General features: G+C 25.1%; 2 protein-coding genes, 1 long non-coding RNA gene and 1 pseudogene across 3 annotated transcripts; 1 reads left to right on the top strand and 3 right to left on the bottom strand.

Annotated features, from left to right (window-relative positions):
• Positions 1-1789: 1789 nt before the first annotated feature.
• Positions 1790-6954, bottom strand: LOC114131964 (uncharacterized). The gene is made up of 8 exons (XM_050210619.1): positions 6563-6954; positions 6096-6172; positions 3156-3382; positions 2932-3079; positions 2743-2853; positions 2582-2662; positions 2392-2511; positions 1790-2313 (listed from the first exon to the last, which is right to left on the bottom strand). The coding sequence occupies exons 4-8, from the start codon at positions 2945-2947 to the stop codon at positions 2234-2236; spliced, it is 408 nt and encodes a 135-aa protein (XP_050066576.1). The 5' UTR covers positions 2948-3079; positions 3156-3382; positions 6096-6172; positions 6563-6954; the 3' UTR covers positions 1790-2233.
• A 3553-nt stretch (positions 6955-10507) lies between these two features.
• Positions 10508-12359, bottom strand: LOC114131963 (sentrin-specific protease 6-like). Its single transcript, XM_050210618.1, has 8 exons — positions 12332-12359; positions 12216-12255; positions 12042-12152; positions 11755-11967; positions 11581-11678; positions 11255-11330; positions 10771-10996; positions 10508-10714 (listed from the first exon to the last, which is right to left on the bottom strand). The coding sequence occupies exons 1-8, from the start codon at positions 12357-12359 to the stop codon at positions 10508-10510; spliced, it is 999 nt and encodes a 332-aa protein (XP_050066575.1).
• Positions 12360-16084: 3725 nt separating this feature from the next.
• Positions 16085-17020, top strand: LOC126555734 (uncharacterized). The gene is made up of 2 exons (XR_007606936.1): positions 16085-16329; positions 16391-17020. It is a non-coding gene; the product is annotated as an uncharacterized LOC126555734 (long non-coding RNA).
• Positions 17021-17483: 463 nt separating this feature from the next.
• On the bottom strand, positions 17484-26143 carry LOC126555733 (uncharacterized; annotated as a pseudogene).
• Positions 26144-27275: the final 1132 nt, after the last annotated feature.

A 27275-nucleotide genomic window follows, 5' to 3' on the forward strand; every position in this document is an offset into this window, starting at 1 on the left:
TTTAAAATATCAGAAATCCTGTTTTTGTGTTAGGTGCTATATTTGATATGGAGATTATCGTTTCTGAGTATTATAATAGTATACCTAATATTATAACTAACCAATTAGCGATTAATACTTATATAGTTTGTGGTAACAACTAATAATAAGAATATGTCAATATAAACCGTGACCGTATATATAGAATTATAAGACTCGATCGGCAGTCCGTGAAAAATCATAATTTTCATATCATTAATTAGCTCAAAACAATTTTATTCGAGAAATATTTTATAAACTATATGAGACTTACTATTCTTGTATGTACTTAAATCATATTATGCATTTATGCGTGATATTATAAATTATATTATGTATAATATATCACTGACAATGTGCTTTTTGGTCCCTATGTTAGTCATCTTTGATGTTTATAAAATATATTATCTTAAAATTGTAAAGTAAAATGTATCGAACGTAAGATAAACCATATAATAATATAATAGGTATAATATTAGTGACTCATACATGAATTAATTCGGTGCTTCATTTTATGTGTTTTGTTGACAGAAAACGGCGATAAACAACGATTGTAACATTTTATCGAATAGTTGTAGAACAGCACATAAATAGGTAATGCCGTAATGGATTTTTATCGTCCCGTCATCCATAATAATATATACATTTATTTTTTATACATTTGTATACTATTTTAACATTGTATTTATTATTCTTCTTTTTTTAATTTTAATACCTATACCTAAATAAAGATTAAAAATTAAAATATTATAATAATATTATCCTGAATTGATTGATTCGTCACCAATGTTCACATTTTATTATTTGATTATCATCTAAATTATATATTTAAAAAATATATGAAATTTTATTTTTATAATTTTAAGTAATATAAATTGTCCATAGTGACTGATTCTTATACATTTGAATACATGAGAAATAACTATTGAATGATATATTTATATATTATAATTATAACTATGGTTTAAATTGCAAAAGATTTATAAATATTTTTTTTTATTATTGATAAATAATACAAGTTACTTCGATAACATAAAAGAAATTAATGAAAGTATATTATGACATTTATATGAAATACAATATTTTGTGAAAAACAAAACTAAGTACTACAAACTTTTTTTTCGTTTTTATCTCTATGTAAACATATTATACTATTAAAAATAATCAGTCTCTGCCCGTTTTAAAAATGTATATTACCGAATATGTGAACATTAATTCTATGACAATGACATCAAATAATCATGAAAATATTTATCTTTTATGCCACTACCTAATTTACAAATTATAACTTATAACCATTAAGCTACTAATAAAATGTACCTAATGGCTAATACTGCTTTGAATAAAGTATACAATCAAATTAAATTTTTATGTGTAAAAATGCACTCAATGTATTTTAGGTGTAAGATTATTATGCTTAGCATAATATCAAATACGCTAATATAATAGTCCTATAATAGTAATTGTTGTATTACCTACGACTTATAATTTTTTTGGTGACAAATAATTGATATCAACAATTATATAACTAAACTAATTAGAAAATTCCAAATGTAGGTATTATATTATAATCGCTTAAAATAATAATATTAATAATATATATATATATATATATATTTGCAAGCAAATGACATATAAATAAATAATTCTGAAAAATATCTTTATGCTCAAAAGCGAATAACTAAGCTAAAATTTTTAAAATATGATGTATAAAATATATATTACTAATACTCGTATTATAATAAGTTACAAAATAATTCAATATGGTGTCTGTAAGTATAAAATCAGTCATTATTTGACGAGCTGCCGATAGGTACGTGTAACATTTGATAAAAATAATTATTTTTTAATATATATATATATTTATATTATACATTATAGATTAGGTATATAATATATAATATGCTTTGATAGATAAGTACTATTAAGAAACTAATAGAATTAGAGTGTATGGGGTTAATTAATAAAAAGAGCATGCGCAATTTTGCTTATTTAATAGTTGCGTATTTACGCGTGTGTGAGTGTAATTCATGTATTCAAGTAACAATTCAAAGGCGACGTTAAACGATGGTGCCTCTCCAACATCATCGGAATATAACCGCCGGCTGAAATATAAGGGTTTGTTACCTAACGTACCCACACATCAAGTTAATATTTTTTAAATATTTATTTAAAATTGTAAACCCAATGTCAAATGTTAATTAAAAGTTTAAAATTAATGGATTTTTAAAATCCATGGTGAATTAGCTGGTGAATCAAAAGAAAATTTTTTTGAGCTGATATCCAGAGTGTTGTCTGAAGAACAAATTATTTTATAACTAATTATTTATATCTTTGTACAACATATAAAATAAAGAAAAGTATGTATATTACCTGCAGTCTCATTAACATTTTCTTTAACAGGCAAATTTAAATTTGATGACAAATTATTAGAGTATAAATGCTGTTTTTGATCAGTATTTACATTCTCTACAATGACAAAATTGGATGAACCTGAAATGTTATTAAAATTTATTAACTGCCTTAATATTTAAAACAAATAATATGTAACTTATACATTTACTTTTTTTAAATTCAATTTCTTGAATAGGCGTCATATTATTATGGTCCTTAAATGAAAGTTGTCGAACAGTTTGACTTTTTTCTACAAACAATAAATTATTACAATCAATATTTAATTTTTCAATGTTAAAATTACGTAGGTATTAAATTAAGTTAAGTTACGTTTTGCTTTTTTAGGTGATGGAGACCAACCGGATTGGATCTTATTATGCTTTATTTTTGAAACATTTGATTTTTTTGAAGAGTAAGGAACTATTTCATTATTTTCAGGGCCTAGTAACAGAACAAATGTTGCATGTATTGATAATTTAATAACTCAAATATTACTAGAATATTATATCAACTATTTACTAGAAAATATTGGCATTGACGGAATAGATGCTGTCAGTGAATTAGGTTGATCATTTTTTTGATTAAATAAAATATCTTCATCATCAGTAAAATATGATTTATATCTATTTATTTATATTGGCTTTTTCTTTAGCTTCATTCAATGATTCTTTTTTAAAATCAAGCACACGGATATTTAAAAATAAAACTAATAATTAAGTAATTAATTCTAATAGTTAACTTACTCAAGCCTCTACAAAGCTCTCGAGCTTTTAAATAGATAAAATCTGTATCATTGGGAATACGTTTAATTTCAATATATTTCTTGACATAAATTATTTTTTTTGGCCAAGCACAGAATTTGTCATTGACCCAAAAACTGGGAACTGCTTCCACGCTTTCATCATCAAAAAAATGAACTACTGAGTATGATGTAGACATACTTGAGTGACTTAAGATTCTAATAAAGTAACTAATCAACAATTTATATTAATAATTAAAATTAAAATTTTCAAAATTTACATTAATTTTACAAAGATCTAATTTACAAAAACTTTTCAAAAAAATTTATTAATAGATATACCTGTATAGCAATATAATATTAATAATATTACATCAATAAGGTACAGACATATATTATATATTTAATTTATACACATAATAGATTATTATTATATTTATTATAATATAATATTAGGCATTTTTAAATAATTATAGGTGGCTCATTTATACTACAATTTAAAATTGTGGTAAGTAAAGTAATATGAATGCTTAAATTAAACAACATTTTAATGATATAAATTAAACCTACTTTTATACTTTATAATAAAAAATAAAAAAAATTGATAGATTTATTAGAACACTTAAAAAAAAAAAAAAAAATGATTTAATTATTTATTTATTTGAATGTAGTATAGGATAAGCAATTTGTGTATTATGAGCACTGTTTAAAATCATATATTTGATAAGGTTTGAGATTTCAATATTTATAAAAATTCGGTTGTCTGATAAATTGCTTACAGTAGCAATATTTAACTTAATACTGTTAATTGGTTTATCAAAAAACGGTTCAATTTTATTAAAAAATCTCACAATAAATACTTTTTCATTATTATTTATACAAATATTTTCAACTTTGCAAATACGAGGTTTTCCTTCTTCAATAAAGCCAATATAACAGTCAGCATTAGATTTTATATTAATTTTAAAATCATTTAATATAACACATTCAAATTGTTGCCCAGTAAAATTATTAATAAGAGGTCCCTTGGTATGAAGTCTTTTAAATTCTAAAACTGATTTTGTCTTATGGAAGTTTTTACAAGGATTAGAAAATGTCAAAAATTCATGGTATCGATTTACAACTTGCTCAAGAGGTTTTTCAAATTTTCGAACCATTTTTTTTTAAAAATTGTAAATAGTTTTCAAACGGAAAACACGAACATTGATCAAGGGCCCCATATTTTTTATAATCATCTGTAATATGTAATAACCCATGTACATTGTGTGAAATAAACTGTTTTCCATATAATTTTCCAAATTTGTCAACAAAATATGCTAATAATTTTTCACAAAAATTTAACAACCCATTTTCAATAACCGGAGTTGAAAGAATTCTAATGCATACGTGTAAACAAATAAAATGAGAATAACAGTCTTCATTAAGCATACCTTGTAAAACTATGGGTCCAGTATACAAAATAAACAATCTATATTCTGTGGCTTTCCACCTAAGAACTTCATTCAGTCCTCTTGGAGGTCTAGTAAAATCTGAAGTTATGAATGGTTTACACAATAAAAGATAATTAGTAATAGTTTGTACTTTTTTACTTGGTAAGCGAATTGACAGAGGTGATTTTTTAATAACACCTAACCATAATAAAATCAATTTTTTCACTACTCCTAAGCATATAAGATGCATATAATCTAATGGGAAGTCATAAATTATGTCTAAATGTGGAATTTCAGTTATTATTGAAGTAGAATTAGTAACATGATAATCATCATTTCTACGATTTAAAAAGTCTGAATGAGTTCTTTTGGTAAATTTAATATCAGGAAAGCATACTCTATTTTCAAAATAAATTCCCTCGGTACTACACCTTGAACATGAAAAAAACCCAGTATGACCTTTAGTTTTAAAATGTAACTTTTAGCTGGGGCATCACAGCAAACCCATCGACAATGACCTTTTTTTTTCCAACTCTGTCATAAAACCATTTTTTGATAACTCAATAAGTTCATTTACCATGTCCTTTAAAAATATATTACTCTCTTCAGGCTTATCTTTTCCCCAATAAAGACCAATGAGAAATATATGTGGATAATTTGATGGGTACCGTACACAACCAAGAATGGACCAGAATGTACTATTGGAGCTTTTGGTAAGAGGTAGTCCGTCAATACCTATTAATATTTTAATTGTTTCTTCAGTATAGTTTAATATATTTCCTAATGAAGTTAGGCCATTAGAAATACCAAAATGATGGTAAACACCAGGTGGAATAGATTGAATTTCCATTGGACTTGAATATGGATTTGGTTTTAAAATAGTTCTGGCATCTATGGGAAAATTATCAAAACATTGATGGGATTTTAAACATTTTAATAATGCAGAAAAGGCTGTATTAGAAATGTTATGAGTTACTGCCCATTGTGATATTAAATTTAACATAATTGTTTATTATCGTGATTAAAAAATGGGTTTTGATTAGAAATACTCTCTTTGTCACTATCAGTATCAGGATCTGAATTTAATTTAAATTCATATTCGTCAGTTACAGGAGTTATTGAAATATTTCTATCAAAAAATGAAATAATAGGTAATTGACTATCATTAATGTCATCATTTACATCACTTATCGAACTACAGCTTGCAATACTTGGGGTTATGAATGGTTTAAATAATGAGTCACTATTGCTAATTTCATGATGAGCATCACTCTAAGATGTGCTTTGAAATTGAAACTCTGATTCATCCAGATCAACTTCTAGTTCCTCTAAGAACCTACGGCGCTTTGTAGATTTACTAATAGGGCAACGAGCCATAATAATATTATACAAAATAAGACACCCTATTTTTTTTATTATATAATAACTATAACTACCTAGGTACTTAATAATAATAATAATAATATTAGATAAGTAAAAAATAAATTATTGTTTAGGTATAGGTATATACATACATTTTACCGTATCTGAACAACACTGAAAACACACACACTACCTATGCTGTTGGTAGGTAATAAGGAATACAATTTACCTGTAATTATATTTTTAATTAAATTAAATGAAGTTTAAGTTTTTTAAATTTGTAAAAACCATGTTTAAAAAATTATCAATATAATTATACTATAATTTACAAAAATTAATGTAACTATTGCTTATTTTATTCACCAATTAAAAACAAAGCTTTATCAGCAAGGTATAAATATGATTAAAATAACATAAAATAAATGTACATATTTTTATAGTTGTATTTTTATTTTTTGGGCTGTTAGTATTGTATAATAATATAATATGCTCTTTATATATTTATTTTTTTATATCAGTTTAAACCTTAAATCAGTATTAATTATTTGAAAAAAAAAATACTTACTATTAACTGCATAATAGGTACTTCTTCGAAGTAAAAACAATAAAATATTATTACCTGTATAATATGATTCTTGACGAAGATCAAAACTTAAAAACGTCTTATAACACTATTCAATATAATTATTATGTTAAACGAAAAATAATAAAATAGTATACTGAGTAAACTGAGTAAACGCAATACGCATATTACTTAATAAGTGTCACTGCGGTCAGGACAGAAAAGAATATAATAATTATTTAGACAATTTAGTGCATCTGAGCGATGGGACCAACCGATGGCTTCGATGTCGCTAATGAAAGTGATTATACAGAATTTTAAGAGACATAGAATAATATAGTAATATAGAATAACTCCAATAATCCGTATTGTCGGCAGCCGATGAGTCGCGGAGACGAGGGGGGTATAGATAAATAATTACTAATAATATAACTATAAATACCATAATACCCATATAAGTAACCAAATAATAATCATCTGCCGTTTTCGTATTTTCCCCAGAAAATTTCCGCTGATATCATAAAAGTACAGTTATGCACATCAATGCTTACCTATCTGGCTATCTATCGTGTTACGTACGACCTTCTAAACAACTTATATCTCTATACAGTCTATACGGTCTACAGTGTCTACACTCAAATTTACATTGCTTTCGATCCAAAATTCAAATTTTAAAATACCTATATTATGTAAATTTAATATATATGTATTATGAATTAAGTAGTATAATATATAATATAAACTAATATTTACAAGAGCTAATACCTAAATATTTACGGATATAATTTAATCCAAATAAGTAGATAAATATAGAAATAAAACAACAGAATTAAATATTAATCTTGCAGACGCTGGACGCAACTCGAAAATTCAGAACCGTAATTTATTATAATATAAATATAAAAGAAATTAAATTTTATATAATATAATATAGGTATATGCTATATGCTCAAAAAAGTCTACGATCGTCGACATTATTACGAGTTGTACCTTGTGTAAATATCGCAGATGAAATTCGCAACTAATATTAGGTATTGGATATAAATGTTTTATTTTTATTTTTTTTTAATATGAATTATATATTCATATTAATTGGAAATAAAATATTTTTTTTTCAATCGGCTTACAATTAAATATTAATTAAAAAAACAAATGTACAATAAATATTGAATTTTTAAGATCAAATAATTATTTATTTTAGTACGTACAATAAATATTAAATTTTAACATTTTTCAAAACTCAAATTTCTATTTAAAATAAAATGTGTTTATAACAATGTTTATTAAATATTATTTAATGTTTTGATCCTAAACCTAATAAATAAAATATATATTCAATATTGTATTAATTTTTAAATAAAATATTTGAATTCCGATTAAAATCAAACATTTATACAACATTTATGATTGACAAATGCCGTGTGGGTAGTAGGTACATATATAATTATAATATGAAAAATTCTATTATATAATTATAGTAATTATAAATATAAAATATATTACTATATGTACTATATTTATATTATATATTATATAATTATTGACTAAACTATTAGTTTTAAACATTAAATAATTAATATATAAAGATAGTTTATTCATTTAATATTACATATTAAGATTCATTAAATGTAAAATTGCTATTAAAAATAAAATATATTTATAAAATAAATAGAAAATAAAAATAAAATATTAGTTATAAATATTGAATAAAATATGAGAAATTATAAACAAAAAATAAACATTTTAATATTTTGTTGATTAAATGTTAAATTTTAAGATTTATTCAACTTTTTATTGTCTTTAAAAATGAAATATTGTTAAACAAATATTTATTTATAAATATATAATATATTGGCTACAACGTAAAAAAATAAAACATATAATCAACATTGTATTAACTTTTAATTCTAAATATTTTAAAACCAATTGAAATTTAATATTTATTCAATGGTTTTGATTTGCAAATGCTGTGTGGGTTGATACACTTGTAACGATTGTTACAAAATTATTTATAAACATAATAATATGCAACTGTAGATACCTATTATATACTTACACGTCATATATATATTATATAGTATACATACATATTATATATTATATAGCATACATACATACATATATTTATATATGTATCTTAAACCAAAACATGTAAAATATATAATGCTGAATATCAATAAGCTTCTCCTGTGCTGTCTCATAATTTAACTATTATAAAGCTACGGCTAAATTGAATATGTAAGAGAAAGGCAGTTCCCCGCGATTAACATCAGCGAACATCAACTCCGAGACTGCTCCACAGCTTGTAAACGTTTTTAGTAGGTAAAAATAAACTTTATGTATTAATCAGTATTTGGATCAATCCACATTTATTTGTATCCCAAGTTGTTAACACTAATATGTGTATCCCAACACATATCAGTAAAACAACATTAATTTCATTTTGTCTGCAAAATCTTATATTTTTTATTTATATGTACAAATGTTATATATTTAAATGTTCAGGTATGCATTCATCAGTTAACAAGTATCAAATAGGTAGTGGTTTTAAATCCAATCACAGAGAAAGTATAATTAATTATTTATTTAAGAGTTGTTTTTTATACCTATTGTACGTCTGTATACTTGGTTGTTTGTGGACCATGAATGGAATTTTTATATGTAGTTGTAAGATCACCATGCAGTTACCATGACAGCTTTCTATTTATTGGACGTCATGGAAACAAATACTTTTCTGAAAGTACAGACCATGTGATATTGCTTGGAGATGGAGGTATGATTATATTTATATATTTAATGTACTTATAATTTAAATTTTTATTTATTCTTTAGGTAAAAGCCTTGAGAATTTTATTTTTGTAAGGTACCTAGTTATCTTATTTAATTTATCTTACTTAGTAAGTACACAATACATTAAAAAAATATATATGTATATACATTAGTGTATTAATTATTGAGGGCATATTTAACTGCATATTTTTAATTTTTGATGCATAAGTGCATATTTGATGATTTTTTAGTGCATGAAAGTCTGCTCTAATTATTATCATCATTTTTTGTACAATAACACTTATTATGTTATTATTATTATTTTAATTATATACATTCAGCGCACCGCACTACAACAATATTTTTGTTATATTTCTTTCAGATTTAAACGATTCCTGAAACTCGAGGTGCCACTCATAGTGGTCAACTGCCATATAATTTCTGAACCATTCCGGCGCAAACAATATTACTATTTATTATACATCCAGACACATCCTAGAGACTAGAGAGTTTCATAGCATGCATAATAATTTGAATTATTACATTAAAATAATTGTGGTATCAAAATAAAACTTTAAGGTACTATAATTTAAAGGTATATTATTATAATAATAATATACTTAATTAGGTAAGTATTGTGTTTACAGGGAGATAAATAGTAAATATTAGAAAATTTACAAACATTGTTTAAGTGTTTATTCTTGACAGAGCCAACAAAAATATTTCTTGTAGACTAAGCTGTTCAAAATTGGAACTAACCTTGAATAAGAACACATATTCATGATTTTCAAAATATAAAATTATATGAAAAAAATGTGTACGTGTATAAATTTAATTAACAAAATTAATTACATTGTTATAAACCGTAAATGTTATACATTACAACAATGTTAACAGCATAATATTGAAATATTAACTTTAAACTTTTAATACACATGGATTTTTATATACATAACATAAATGTCAAAACATATTCTAACCAAATAAGGATATCAAATTTAAATGACTCAAATATAATACAAATTGAAGCAGATAAATTGGAATGAACATTAATAAACCAAACATTTATTTTCAAATAACTAATCACAGTCATTTTTACATTTCTATGTTAAAAGTAATTTTTTTGCTTACAAATATATCATAATATTTACAATTTAAAATAAAATCAAAAGGGTCTTAACATTTTAATGAAATACTTATAACATGGTTTTAATCGATTTGTTTTTATTAAATTCAATTTGATAGTCTAGTATTTTTAGGGTCGGTGAAATCAAGAAATGGCAATTTTATATCATCAGGCAAAATGGATCCTCGATTTTTCATCCTACTTATTATAATACTTGATAATTCTCTTCTTTTTTGGCAGTTCTTAACAACTTCATCGATAGAAAACCAGTTTTCTAAATGTCGAACCGGTAAAGTGTAATCCACAATCGGCCTCTAAAATATGGTAAGATTTAGCATGTGCATTACAATACAATGATTAGTTAACTTACTTCAAAAAACCTTTTAAAAAAATGAATCACAAAAAGGCCACAATCTGTATAATTAGGTTGCTGAGGCAATTTAATTAACGCTCCTTTTATAGCTTGTGGACTAAAATCCTTTATTTTTCCATTATACTTAGCAATATATTCTTGTTTTAACCAATCACATAATGTAGCTGTGATTCTGGCACGGCGAACACCACCAGATAAAGAATCAAGAATTAAAATGCAAGGCCTAAAAAATAAGTAAGCTATTAATAGTAACATTGACTTAGATTAATAATGTAAATATTTTACCGTTTAACTTGTATTTTTCTGCTTTTTTTTGTAACAGCAACATCAGTTTCATAATCAACTCCTTGTTTAATTGATACGTTTGCCTAAAAAATATTTATATCCAAATTAAATAATAACAACAATTTTTTGAAAAATATTGAATGATCTAAATTATTTATAGAAAAAAATTCTTATAGTTGATGCCATATCAAACAACCAAAGATCTTCAGTGTTCGGGTCAGATTCATTACGACCAATAGCAATAGATTTTATTGGTGGCACTACATATCGACCTATAATTTATTTAGTATATATTATTTGTCAACCATCTCCGATTAAAATATTGTAATACAAGTATATGCTCATAATAATCAACACATAAATATTTAAAACTAAACGAATAGGTACTATAAAACTAAGAGTTTTTGTACATCATGCTTTTAAGAGGATTTATTTAATTTCATAATAATTGTAAATTCACTAATTGTAAAAATGAAATTAATGAAATAAAAAATATAATATATTTAAATTGTAAATATTTACCAGCATCATCATCAGGTTCATTTACTGGAGTTCCATCTTTCATATTAACTTTGCCCGATAGATTTGGAAAGCAGATTACAGCCATAAACCAATGTTGACTAAAAATAATAATTAATTTGATAACAATTTTAAGTTTTATTTAAAACAGATGATTAAAGTTATGTTAATTCTTACTTTTCATTTACAGGTATAAAAACAAAATCTTTCTCGAATATGTCTACATTTTTGGTCCATTTTTTTACTTTTTCATGTCTTATCTGTGATGCTGTGAAGTGTGCTGGATAATCAAAGGCATTAAATGATTTTGCCAGAGTAGTATAAAAGTATGTACTAAATACATACGTTCGTTTTCTATCTTCTTCACTTAATTTTTCAGTATACCAATAACTATAGTACAAAAAACATTTTTCATAATATAATGCATAACTATTATTTATAAAATTTGAATTGAAATCACTTACTTTAAATAAAATTCTATAAGAATATCATTAATGAATTCATTTGAATTCAACATCTTATAATCATTTATATTTACGGCTGAAGACCGTCCGCCTAAGCGATCTTCAAGTATTCTATAAAACAATATAAAAAATTAAAAAATAAAATTTGACAAGTCAAACAGATTTCAAACTTACTTGGTGTTTAAGAATTTTGTACTTTCAGGAATCACACAAGCTGAAATACATAATAATAATAATAATAATAATGAATTATTAAATAGTTTTGAATTGCAAAGTCTAAATAATCTTACTAGAAGTATGATAATTATGATCATGCATGATCCATTTCGTACTTGTCCTAAAAAAAATTAACATGAATTTTAATTCAAAAATATTATCGATTAATAAAATGTATTAATTTTAGTTTTATTTTAAAAATTACTGATAAGAGATTTGATATGGAGCAAATTTAGTAGTTTTAAAACATTTTTTTGTTTTCATATTGAACCTAAAAGAAATTAGGTAAATATTATAGGTGGTGATACTGGCACAGCTAAATTAGAATACATTCAACAATTTTAAATTTTATATTTTTATAAATATTGAAATAATTATTATAGCAAAATATAGTATAATATGAAGTATGCAAGTTGTAACTATAAATATTTTATTATTATAATAATATTTATATTATATTGCAACTAATAATATAGTATATTATTAATGTACACAAAAATATACATGTATAATGTTTTCAATAGTATATACGATATACCTATAGACCAAAGTGTACACAATTTATTATATAATTAATAATTAATAAATATAGATGCATTTATTTATCTACATAATTATCTACTAATTTTTTTAAAAACGCTATATTCAATCGTCATGCAGATGAAAATTTGTTCACCTAATTTTTTACAAATATATCAATGTTTCGATTCACGTGATGTGAAAGATATAATAAAGTATATTTCCAGTATAAATAAAACAATACTAATATTTCTATTAATCAAATAGTTAATTGAGTAAACAATAGAATAATTACCTAATGATAAATATGAAATAGCTAATAAATTCATAAACAGCTATTTCAATATAGTTGATACAAACATTGCTAAACAAATAAGTGACAATGGATGTGTGAAATTTAATCATACAGCTTTACACGTCGGTGGCTTTATTAATCACTCCGTGTGATGTGAATCATAATATAATTAAGTATATATATATATATATATATATATGAGATTAAGTGCTCATTAAATTTTTATGAACATGAACTTTCAAATGTTTTTTTAAAAAAAACTTCTAACTTTATTTCAATTCCTTCAGCTATTATTTACAATCTAGCAATTAGTATTGATTTTTTCCCTCAATGTTTTAAAAAATTGTTTTTATACCCTTACAGAAAAATGGCGATAAACAAAAATGCAGAAATTATAGACCAATGTATTAAACCTAATCCATTGTCAAAATATTTGAAAAAATGTTTAATAGGTAAGTTATTACATTTTTAAATAAATGTAATTTTTTTTTTCAAACAATCAATTTGGTTTTAGTTTAGAAAGGTCTACAACAGAAACTTAAATTTATCTTTACGACTTAGTACATACAATTTTCGATAATAACAACAACATACTAGGAATTTTTTTAGATTTAAAAAAGTCATTTCATTTCGTTGATCATAAAATGTTGATTAAAAGATTAGAAATGTGTGGCACTAGTGGAAAACCATTGGAATTATTAACTACTTTGCCGACTAATAGATAAAAGCCAAAAGGTATTAAAAATCGACATATGTATATAGTAATTCTCTAGTAACAAAACATGATGTCCCTCAAGGTACAGTCCTGGGTTCAATTTGGTTTATTATTTATGTCAATCGCTTATTAAATCTCAAAATAAATAGATCTATTATTTTGTATGGTGATTGCTGATGATATAGTAATTTTGATTAAAGCATAAAGTGAAAATGAACTATATGTATATTGTCTATCTCGTGCCTAATAGCAGTTAAAATTTGGTTGGACAATTATATGTTACAAACTAAGTATAATAAATCTAGTTATATGTATTTTTATTTGTCAAATACAACACTAATTTTTACAGAACCACTAGTTAAACATAGATTTGGATGTTTAAAGTTAGACAATAATTGTTCTTACATAGGCATTCAAAATCTAAGCTTAATTAAGTGTCTTGGAGTAAAAGTTGAAAAAATATTTAAATGGTCCTATCACATACAACTACAGCATATAACTATTAATTTGAATACTATATTTGTATGTTTTTAAAAATTTAAAAAAAAAATACTAAGTCATTTGTTAATATGAACAGTCTTCTTTTCTTTAATTACGGTTTAGATATTTGGACTGGAACGTCTGGAACATACAATACGCATCTACAGAATCTACAAATTCTAATTACTACAAATAGTATAATTAAGATAAGTTTACACATACCAAGGTTATATCATTCTATACACTTGTATAACAAATTTAAAGTATTGAACATAAAAGCACTTAACTTCAAGAATGTTTTATTACATTTACTTAAAACAAATGTCAATATATTTAAACTACATCATTCCTATAATACTAGATTAAAAATGTTAAGTAATTTAAATTGTATAAAAGTTAACAAACATATTGGTAAATTTAATACTCTTAATGTTGGAATTGATTTATGTAGAAAATTAAATATTGATATAACTAAATATGAAACAAAATCTATGTTAATCAAATACTTGTATGCTTTAGATCTTAATAATTTTAACGTTTAATTTATATTCTATATTACCTATTATATTATTTTTATCTATGATCATATATTCATATTATGTTTTAAAAACTTTAGATTTCTTGTTTTTATAAAAACGAACTGTTAATTTTCAATGTTTAAATCTAATTCTGTTCAAGTATTATTATGTATATACCTATATATATATATATATATTTTCTTTCTTTTTATTTTAACAGACTGTTGAGAACTTATCCGCCACGTCCACATGCTATGCTAAGTTAATGTTATTATATGACAAACTATAATACCTACCTATTAATATTATTTATTATTTTATTTCTATTTTAAAATATATAGTTATTATTACATCAAATTGTATTATAGCTAATGACTATTATTTATAACAGTTAAATATAAGTGTACTATCAACTAAAATGGTAAATAGTTCACTACTAATAATTGAGTAGTTTACCTATTACTAAATATTCCAAACATCAAAACTATTGCAAAATTACTATTAGAATTAAATAGTTAACTATGAGAATATTATTAAAGATAATAGTCAACTACTACGAATAAGTAGTCAACTATTAAAATTAGATAGTAATTTTTACTAAGGGACAGAAACAGCGTAGTAGCCCCTAACACTAACGTATAATAACAGGAAACCGATTATTATATAACCGATTTCATTATTGAAATACCGTGCTAATTTTTGTTAATACAAAATCAGGTCTACAAAAATATTGTGAAGATGAGAACAGAAGAACTCTTAAACAGATTGGTTAGATGGTTTAGAAGTTATAACCAAAAATATTCAAGTACTTTTAAGACCGATTTACGCGACAAAATATACCTACTACTTTGTTCGCGACAGTAGCGGCGGCGACGACAGCGCAACGAAATATTCTACTCTATAATATGTGTAGGCGGCGGCGGCGGGACAGTGCGGTCTCTCGGATTCCGGTGAATATAATAATAATAATATAGTATAATACATAAAATATAACACAATATAATACAATATATAATAATTATAATAATATTATAATTCCAACGATGATAGCTGGATTATTATTATTGATATATACATTTAAATGAAATGGAGACTTATTTTATAAAAAAATTATAGCTGATATCACACCAAAAACACATCGTTATAACACCGTGTAAAAAAAAAAGCCAAGTTAAAAAAGAATAATTTAGTTATTAATAAATCTTTAAATTTCGTGATATAATATGGAAACGAAGTAAAATGCCATTTTATATTAATACAAATATCTATGACGACAAATACGAACAATTGTAATGTTAAATACTTAGTCAACATATTGTTTATACATTATAAATTATGAACAATATTATATGGGTGACTTTATAACGCGGTATTTTTGATGTGATAAAATAAAACGTGTACATATACTCATAAAAATTAAGCTTATATTACCAACTTTTGTAATGTAAGAATGAGCCACAAGCGCTTCACACAAATTTAAAATCACAACTGCCAAGGTACACGTGCAGGTAATACGACAGAAGCTATGAAATAACAACCAGAGTGGTAAGCGTCCTACCCCTACTATAAAAAAGTAGCGTCACCTTGATAATCGTTTTTACTTCAGAATCGAACGTCTTTGGTCGCCTTTGTACTCGCGTGGTCGCCGACCACGAGCCGAGACTCAATAAAGCCGGAGCGACGTGGATTTCTTATCATATATACATTAATATTAACCACGTTCTGGCAGAATTTAATGATAATAATAATAATTATTGGCAAAACCAAAATTAAAGAGGAAAAAGGCTTTATACTAAATGTAGGGCCGAGAAATCCGATAGGCATAAAACTCGGGAAAAATGAGTAACAAAAAAAAGGAATAATAGATTTACACGTATACAAAATACATACATACCTATATATAATATACTATCTATAACCTAAACTATGCGAGCCGCTTTTTCGACACCCCTGATATATATACACAACTTAGTACATATCCACCGGCTCTTATGGATAGTCACCGGGATTATACAATAATAATTTAAATATAGCGATATTGATAATCGTGCTAAAATAATGGGAATAATGCAGATATTACAAAGATAGTGTTCTTCATAAGACCAATAATAATAATAATATGTAATAAAAAACTTAACAGGTAACCGGCAACGTTGAATTTGGAAAATATATACAAGGTAATTGATGTACTATATTATATATTGATGTACTGTATTAAATGTAAATACCTACTCGATTACGATCTTCTTATATTATAATATTGTATAAGTAATTACTAACAATTTAAATCTATTATTATAATTCAATTCCTCATGCTATAAACACGTTATAGTAATATGCATTGACCAAAGTTATCTCGATGTATAAATTTGGTACGTATAACATTATTAAAACATTTTAATAAAAATGTTATACGGCCTAAATGTTTTAATATTATAACAATTTATAAATATTTTTCATACATTCAAAATAATTTTATTATAACGTTTTTAACTCACTGTTATAATACATTATTAATATGTGTTTTTATTAGAATTCTTAATTAACTTTTAATTAGTAAATGAAAGTAGTCACAAAACAATCGTAATAATTAATTTAATTAATATTCACAATTTTATAAAACAAAACAAGTAAGGTTATCTTTAATAGTTTGTATTATAAAATATATTACAAATACATAATAATATATTCTAATTGTTTTAATGTTTAGATCTTTGGCCAGCTTTGCTCAGCCAAATGCTTGCGCTTGTTTCAATTTCTTTAAATGATTTATCTGTCAAATTTAGAGTTGAATGTATAGTTTCTAAAACAAAACAAAGATGAATTATACAATTAGTAAAATTGGTATTATTATTTTTTTTTTTATAATTATTTGGCCATATTTAAATAATTAACTAAAATTCTAAGGATCATTACATGATCGCCACATTATTTTAAAACGCAATTTTCCTGACTTCCATATTTATTCGAGATGTAATAATAGAGTAAATAAATATTTTGTATATCACTTATCTTAATTTGACTTTTTTTTTTATTCTTTAAAAATATTAATTAGCATTAGGTATGTGACAAATAAATTGAATAAAATAACTTAGTTACCAACTGATGTGTCTATAGTTTTATCAATTAAGAATAATATTTTTTAGATATTATAATTAGAAGTAATTTGAATTTATCAGTTAATCAGTAATTTCTTTAAAATATTACAACTTAAATAATAAATAGTGTCTTTACAAGTATAATACGTTATAAATTATAATATTAATATATTATCATTAATACTTATATATGTAATTATTAGACTTAAATTCAATCTAAAAATTAAAATTAATTTTAGCTTTAAATTTACCTAATTGAATTATACCTATCAGATTATATAATTATAATCCAATAATTGATATAATGAGTATAAACTTTCATTATAAAGAGGGTTATTGTAAATGAATGTCTTTATTTTTTGTTTTGACCATGTTCAAATATTGAACTGTATACCAAATAAAATAAAATTAAATAGATTCTTCCTTTAAGCAGTGAAGACAAAATAGTTTTATTAAACGCAGTTTTGGAATTTTTGTGACCCGGTTAGGTTTAGGCAGAACCCCACACGGTGACACATACCTACGTTTCATCAAATTTTATCTGCCTATTGTGCTCGCAGTTGCAATATTCTATAATATATTGCTATAGTAGTATAGTATATACATCTAGATGCCGATAAACGACCTTTACCGATTGTGCATTCCAAACTAAATATTCGAATACGTCTCGCCTATAAATATGTATATATATATTTATATATTCGAAAAAATTTGGATTGTTAAATATTTGACAATTTTTGAAATTTTTAGTGAAACATTCCATGATAATTGTAATATTGTATACATTTTTATATAAAAATCCATCTTCGTTAATTATTGTCTGTTTATAAAACCATTAGTAAATTATATTAATCGTAAGTTTTTAACAGCGTCTCGAGTATAACTGTATATTTTCGCCATTATAGCAATGTTATTAAAAATAAGACTTAGTTTTGATGTTATAGCCAGTGGCGGCTAGTGCATATGTGTGATGATGCCCCTACAGAAATGAACAATTTTTAGTACAAATATATTTATAAAATAAATAGGAACATATTTTAGTATATAGTATACCTATTATACATTAACAAATTAACAATTAAATATATTTTTAATTATTAGGTATTAAAATTATTTTCAGTTTTTTATAGTATCTATGTATATATAGGTACATATACATACATATAATCGTTACGTACTTACGTACCTACTCGAGATTTTATTATACGGGTGTATGGATAGATAGCATAGGTACATTGTGAATCGCACATATAAATTCCCGTATATGTTTCCCGTATGATTGTATGAACTCTGTAGGTTTAATAGTAGGTATTATCATCACGACGGCGCGGCAGCTATAGCAGCTTACGACGTGTTTATTTTTGTATTTATTTTATCATAATAACATTAACAATAATATTATATACAGGTACCTATCATGTCCTTATATAATAAAACGCGAAGGAGTTCGCTCGCCGTCCGTCAGCGACGACGCAGCAATTAATAGTGTCTCCCAATCGGAAAATTAGATTTTTATTATTATTATTATTATTATTATTATTATTGTTCCGGCTCGCCGTTCGGTTGTCAACTAGGTATCGTTATTCCGACCGTTATCAAAACTCTACTATTGTTAATTGCGATCGAAATTATTGAATATTATCGTGATTTTGTCGTTATTTTTCGAAAATTGTCCGTTCTCCACCGGATTTCTACCGTTTTTCTCGAGCTTTTTTCTCTCGGCGAGCCTCCCCGAGCCTGCGATTTCAAAGATCGAATAAGTACTTTAAAATAGTGTTTACTACTATGAACCTGCCGCAGGCATTCGTGGAGACGCTATGGTTTCCTCTCACGTTTTTCATCTACTGTGTTCAATACTCTGTTAATTACATTAGGTATATCGTGTATTTTTTTATTATTGGTCTCGATCTTGAGCCACGGATCATGTTCCCTGCCACAAGTACTGTGTCTGTTTACCCGGGATGTGTAATGTTTTAAAATAATTAATAATAATATTTTAGGTGAATTTGTGATTTAATATTTAACCATTACTCATGTTCAAGTGAACTCACATTGCTTTGATCTGTGTATCATATAATAAAGTTGTATTAAAAATTTATTTAATTATAGAAATAGTTTAAAATGTGTGAGAACAATACTGAGTGCGTTATGAACGATCCAAATAAGGTTTTTAGCTTTAGTAAATTGCACAATGGAAATTAGATTAACTTCATTATTATTAAGGATTTATCTTTAATTAATTATAATGTTATGCTTTAAACATTTTATGTTTTTGTGCACCAGCAAATGCAAATGTTTTATTATTGTTGATATTGTTTATTAAATAAAATACGGTTTGTATTGACTAATAATAATAATAATAATTTTATTTTACACGTTATAGGTACTACTTATATTATATTTCCTTGCAAATACTTTTTTTTTTTTTGTTTAAGAAGATACCTGCCCAATAAGACAAAAAATATTTTAATAATAGTGACTAAAAATACTACATTTATGTATATGTACCTAGAATAAATAAGTATAAATGTATTTAAATTATTACATATATAACTTATACTTTAAGACAATAACCAAATACAATAATTATTGCTATCAAAAACACAGTTAACTTTCATAGTATGAAATAAGAATACGGTGATTACTGAATACTTAACACTCAAATACGGCAATCGAGTTTAAGTGTTTTCACGAAAAAAACAACACCAAAACTTCGACGTCAGGAGGTCTGAAAATCCGTTGTAGGCGGATTGCAATGCGGATATCGATTTACATCATGTGATGACTGATAGGCGATAGCTAGACACTCAATTATCGTTTTTCGTATTTATTTATTTTTTACAAACACAAAAAAAAACCTGGAAAGCAACAGAACACGATAGATAATACACCGGTTTAGGTCTGATAGCTAGACGATCAATTACCATTTTTCGGAGCCTTTCACAACCCCCGGAGGTTAGGTTAACTAGAATTGTGACTACTAGACTTTTTACGATATTTTTTTACAGTACCATCTCCGACCAAGGGTATTCACTCAGTTCGAATTTCACATCAGAGCGAGGCACATCCGGCTAGAACTGAAACTTCTAGTAGACATATAAAACAACTAGATAGCGGACTGCACGATAAAATTGAAGTCAGTGGTCATATGCTAACAGGGCAATGTTTACAAAATTTTATATTATGAATATAAATTCGTTAATTGTATTATTATCAATATGGCGGATATCTTATCCATTGAGTTATTTTGTAAACATTGCCCTGTTAGCATATTATGGCCGCACGACTTCAACTTTCCTATAGGAATGTAATACGCAGTCCGCTATATGGTTGTTTTACATGTCTATGGTACCTATATAATACTGTCTAATGTCTATGAGCGTAATCATATGAAAAATAAATTTATATTGTGCTACGCTTCCTATCCTACATTTCGGGAGGCGTGGTGGATTCGAAATGTATTTGTGTAAATTTTTATTTATAATTTATGTTTCCTATTAATCCTAAATAAATGTATTATGTTATTATTTTATCATTTTAATTGTTTTCATAATGTATTATAGTTCTTAAATTTTTTATTCGCACTCCTGTGCCAACTACTACGAACTGCCACTGGTTATAACTATTTGAAGTCAGTATATGGATCAACACCAAATTGAGTTAATCTAATACACATTTGCACGTTAGATTCCGACTAAGGTTGGCTTGGTGTTGAAATAACAACACTAGTTTGTTAACCGTTCGTTGTGATAATCGCGTTATCGACGGTTGCTGAAGTGTCCGTTTCGATAACGGCGGTCGGCGGGCGTTACGAAAAAAATTTAATTTTCCGATTGGTAATTCAGTATACCTATCCACTCGGAATGACACGTTTTATAATATAAGAAGTAGAAGATCATATAGTTTTATATATTATACAATTTTATTCATAATATATAAATAATCTGATCTGATATCATACGTTTTTAATTATCATAGAATAAAATCGCGGCAAATTTAAATCGGCCTATCAGAGAACAACGGTCAAAAGCAATGTACAGTTTGTTATTATTATGCTCACCGTTTCGGAACACTATATGAAAAAACCATGAACTGTGAGAGCTCGGCACACCGGTGAGTTCAGCAGTTGTTCGAAAAATGATAAAGACCCGAGTGGTGGTAATCGAAAATTATTACCAACCGTTGTTACCAAAATTATGGGCATCGTTTCTTAGCCCTGCAATCTACCTTAGGTGGTATTGCATAGCAAATCGATGGATATTTACGTTTTGATCGTCATTCGTGAGCACCATAGACTTATAATATATAGACCGCGCGTTAGGCTCATTTGTGTAGAACACCTTGAAGCCAACATATTATGTACGACAGAGATCATTGACATGATAACGTATATGAGAGAGAAAGACTCTGACATTACTTTTTCAAGGAATTTATAACCAATTTATCCAATGATAACAATGCTCAATTCTTATCTATCTCGATGATTTTAATATAAATGTTTATAATATCCCTGAAAAAGGAATGTTTGAGTAGCAACGAGCCCCTTCCCCCGTTGACCGTCCCTGACTTCGCTATCCACATCACGGCTCGAGAGTTGGTCGGACTGGTCGGACGCCATTCGAATTCATTTGTGTTACGTCCGCCGACGCTGTTTGCTGTAGCTCGTCCATCGACAAGCGTCCTCAAAACCATCCGCTCATCGTTCCTGTGTGTTGTTCCAATTTTAAAGCCACCCGTCACGGACGATCAAAAAAATGGCAGATGTTATCAGCGTTCCCGCTAAAAAAGGTAATGATATAAAACGATTTCTAACCTAACGATTAATATGTTGGGTACCTTATGTAATTTATACATTACGACTATTAGTTATGACTAACTAAAATTGCCATTTAAGTAGGTATATTATTGTCAACATTATTTTATCAACTTGTGTTAGATTAGGTTAGGGTATCATGGTAATATCTTATTTATTTATGATTTTTTAGTTAGTTAAACTGAAATATGATGTACGATTGAGTTAAACTATATAGGGTAAAGTTATTGATTTTGAATTTTATTTATCATTTTTATAATAGTTTTAATAATTTTTAATTCATTTATTAAAATTATATCGTATAAAGAAAGGTAATTGCAATTATCTGATAATAAAAGTTATAATGTAATAAATATATTAGGTATATTAGTTATATAAATGACAAATTCATATTGGTCTAGACTTTGAGGAGGTAGTTGAGGTAATGGGATTGAGACTTGTGGTAGTCGGGATGCATATAAGCATTCCGTACATGAGCTCGGCACCTGTATTAATATCATGCTCTACGATTGGTTTATTTTAAAATACCGCCAAATAGGTTATAGTCAATAATATTATTATCATATTCTAAAATAGATTGACTTTATTATTAAAAATTATATATATTATAATTACAAAAATTTCAAATTCTAAATAAACAATTTATACTCAAATCTTGTGTAATATCTATATTAAAATAGTCAAGTACCTAAAATATATAAAAATAGTTATATGGTATATGAATTTAGGATAGTTTACCTTTTACCACCAATAATATTGTATGAATTTGCCATTTTTTATGTTTGTTTTACATTCATCTTAATTAAAATATATTAGAAACCAGTGAATTTATAAGTACGTGATGAAAAAATAGGCCTTAAATATATGAAATCAATTAATTATTTTGTGCTTTATATATTTCATACTATAAATATATTTTGAAATAGATCCTAGTCACCTAATAATTATTTATATATATATTATAAATTAAGTACCTGAAATATCATATTCTAAAATAAACAGTTATAATAACTACACATATTAATCCTAATTAGTAAGTAGTAAGTAATGCAAATCTAATACTAATCAATAGTTTAAAAATCACAAATCTTCCTTATAAATTATAATAATTTTGTTTAAAACAACGTAGAAGTAAAATATATAAAAATAGGTAGGTACCTATTATTATAAAGAGTAATAGTAGGTATAATATATATATTATTTAAATAATCTTACTTAAGATTTATTAAAACCAGTAAATGAAAGTTAAATAAACAGTTATGAAAATTTTTAATATAAGTAATATAAGTAACAGGCTTGAAATTTTCCATATAATATTTTTCTATCTTCAGTATCAATATTGTGTTTTTTTTTTCAAACAACCAACGCCAAACTGATTGACATATATGAAATCTACATAATAGTGACTTAGAATTTGGCCATACATATTGAATGGCCTGCCGTTCAGCCTCACTATCGTCTGTTAACAATTGTAATCGATATCCTTGTGAACAAAACGCTAATGGTACTGCCTCTTTTCGTAATTTAAACACAGCAATATAATCATCTAAAGATTGGCCTTTAGTGATCATAACTGCTAAAGGTACTGCACCAATACCACAAGAAGTAAGCATAAATGTAACTGAATGACCTTGTGAATCACACGATGCTGTGCTATCGACAAATGCAATATCTTTAGCTAACTTTAAATTATGTGCACGTTGCATAATGGGAGTTATTATTGTTATCCCAAAGGGATCCTCTTGAAATTTTACTATAATATTATTTTTTTCATATTCATACATTTTTTCCTCCAATTTCTGTAAACCAAATCATATGATAACTTAATAATGTTTTAATTTAACTGAAATAATATATTTAATTTGTGATTGATCTATTAATTTATATAATACAAACAATTTTGGAATTAATAATATATATGTTATTATTATAGGTATTACAATTTACAAATATCAAAAGTAATGAGCTAATAAACCTAAACTAAATCAAGAAAAATAAAATCCAAAATAAGATTATATATCATACCTACTATTACTCTTCATAATAATAGTTAGATACCTACTTATATTTAAAGTATGTTTGAATTATATTAATTAGTATAGGTGTATATATATTTTTTAAACATAACACTTTTTATACCATTGATATTTTGGGACATGAGTGAATTTTATTTTTAAATAAAAACCTATTATAATAATTTGTATAACTGTACTCTACAAACTAACAAAAACTAATCAAATAGTGACCAACCCTTGATTAGATGTAATTAGTAAATTACTTGATTTGATTAATAACATTTTGCAGTTTAGTATAGTAGATTAAAAATATTGCTTGAATAAATATAGGTATTTCTCCTTCTATCAGTTCTATCAATTGTTATAATGTGATCATTATTGTTTTAAACATATTATAATGCAAACATGCAGTAGGTATTATGAATTATAAACAATTGATTAAAATCAATGACTAAACATAAAATATCTAAGGAAAAATCATTTCGCATTAGAATTTTAAATTAAAAATAACTATCACACAATTAAAATTTAACATATTAAAATAAAATGAAGAAAGCTTGAATTTTTTTCAATTCAAAATAAATAATTTAATATTATATTTCTTTTACTAAAAATGTCTATGAAAATTAATATACCTTATTAACTTCGATTCCACTATGTGGACCTAGATTTAATTTTTTCCACTCATCATACCAATATCTAACAGTTCTATACTTAGGATTAATATGAGCATTTGCGAGTTCAGTTGAATTTATTCCATGTTTCAGTTCAATATTTTCTTCATGAATCCTAATGGATTCACTTATGCCAAATAATAATAAAATTAACAAGGTATTATTATTTTTTAACAGGTAGAATCCTAAAGTAATAATTAAATTCTAAATCCTAAATTAAAATAATGAACTATATGAAATACAATTCTAAAGTTATTAACAGTACCTATAATAATTTTAAAAAACAATAACTAACCAAGACCACTGTTAAAGTACTCTTCAAATTGGATATTTACATCTTTTGTTGGTCTTAAATAAGATAATGCCTCTCCAGAAACAACTGTATGGTTATGATCATTTTGAATTGAAACAACTGCTGGTAGTCCATCCTAAAATGTTGTATTTTAACAATCTAAGATAAATGAGTTTGGATTTTGGATGAAATTTAACTATCATAATATATTATATCATATTATATTGTACCAAATATTATATATCTATTTTAAAATATTACACAAGTCACAAATTAACGATACATTATATATTTATATATAATAATATTTACCTTAACATACACATCTTTTTTTTTGTATCCTTAGTAGAAAGTTTAAATAAAATTTCAATTTTTTCCTGGCAATCACTATTTTTTGATTTTCCTTTATTATTTTCTTTTGGTGTTTTTTTATGAAAGGAACTATGATGACATTTAAATATTTTCCTACGTTCATATAAAAATATTATATTTTATTAGTGTAGACATCATTATCATTATCATTAATCAATGTCACATTGCTATAATTTAATAAATAGTTACTTACCGACAAACAAATCTAGTTGACATTTTACTACTTACTACACACCAACTAGTATTTGTTTTCAAACTGTATGATTTAATATATTCATTTATATCAACTTTATTTACTAAATTGCCATGAAATGTACCTGGTTAATTTCTATCAAATCAAACATATTTATGATTTACAGAAATCCAGAATTATAATATAACTTTTAATTATAATATAGAACTTTTTCAATAATTAAAAATGATATGGGATTCAAAAGTTCTATGATAATAATATTTGTATTGTAATTATTGTATTTAAATATATATAAGACAATACACAGTATGCACCATGATAACATTAATACTATTATAGTATTATACTGATTAGTTAAAATTAACAATTAGTAGTTAGAATAATTGTTTAATTATATTGTCAACAATAGGTAGTAATTGTAAAAAGTAATAACTAACGATTTTACAATATTACTTGAATAAACAGTGTACTTTCCTATAAATAATATAGATATAACATTTTCATTTTTGCCTGACAATCACTATTTTGTTTTCCTTTATTATTTTTATAAATTTACTCCATATTTTTCAGCTCTATTTTTTCATACCCATAACAGTTCTATACTTACTACTTAGGTTTAATATGTGTAGTTATTATAACTGTTTATTTTAGAATATGATATTTCAGGTACTTAATATATAATATATATATAAATAATTATTAGGTGACTAGGATCTATTTCAAAATATATTTATAGTATGAAATATATAAAGCACAAAATAATTAATTGATTTCATATATTTAAGGCCTATTTTTTCATCACGTACTTATAAATTCACTGGTTTCTAATATATTTTAATTAAGATGAATGTAAAACAAACATAAAAAATGGCAAATTCATACAATATTATTGGTGGTAAAAGGTAAACTATCCTAAATTCATATAACATATTTATACTATGTTTAAGATTAAAACCTACATAATTAATACCTACTATTTCTCTTTATAATAATAGGTACCTATTTTTATATATTTTAGGTACTTAACTATTTTA

This window comes from Aphis gossypii, unplaced genomic scaffold (assembly GCF_020184175.1).
Source record: "Aphis gossypii isolate Hap1 unplaced genomic scaffold, ASM2018417v2 Contig01043, whole genome shotgun sequence".
Lineage (NCBI taxonomy): Eukaryota > Metazoa > Arthropoda > Insecta > Hemiptera > Aphididae > Aphis > Aphis gossypii.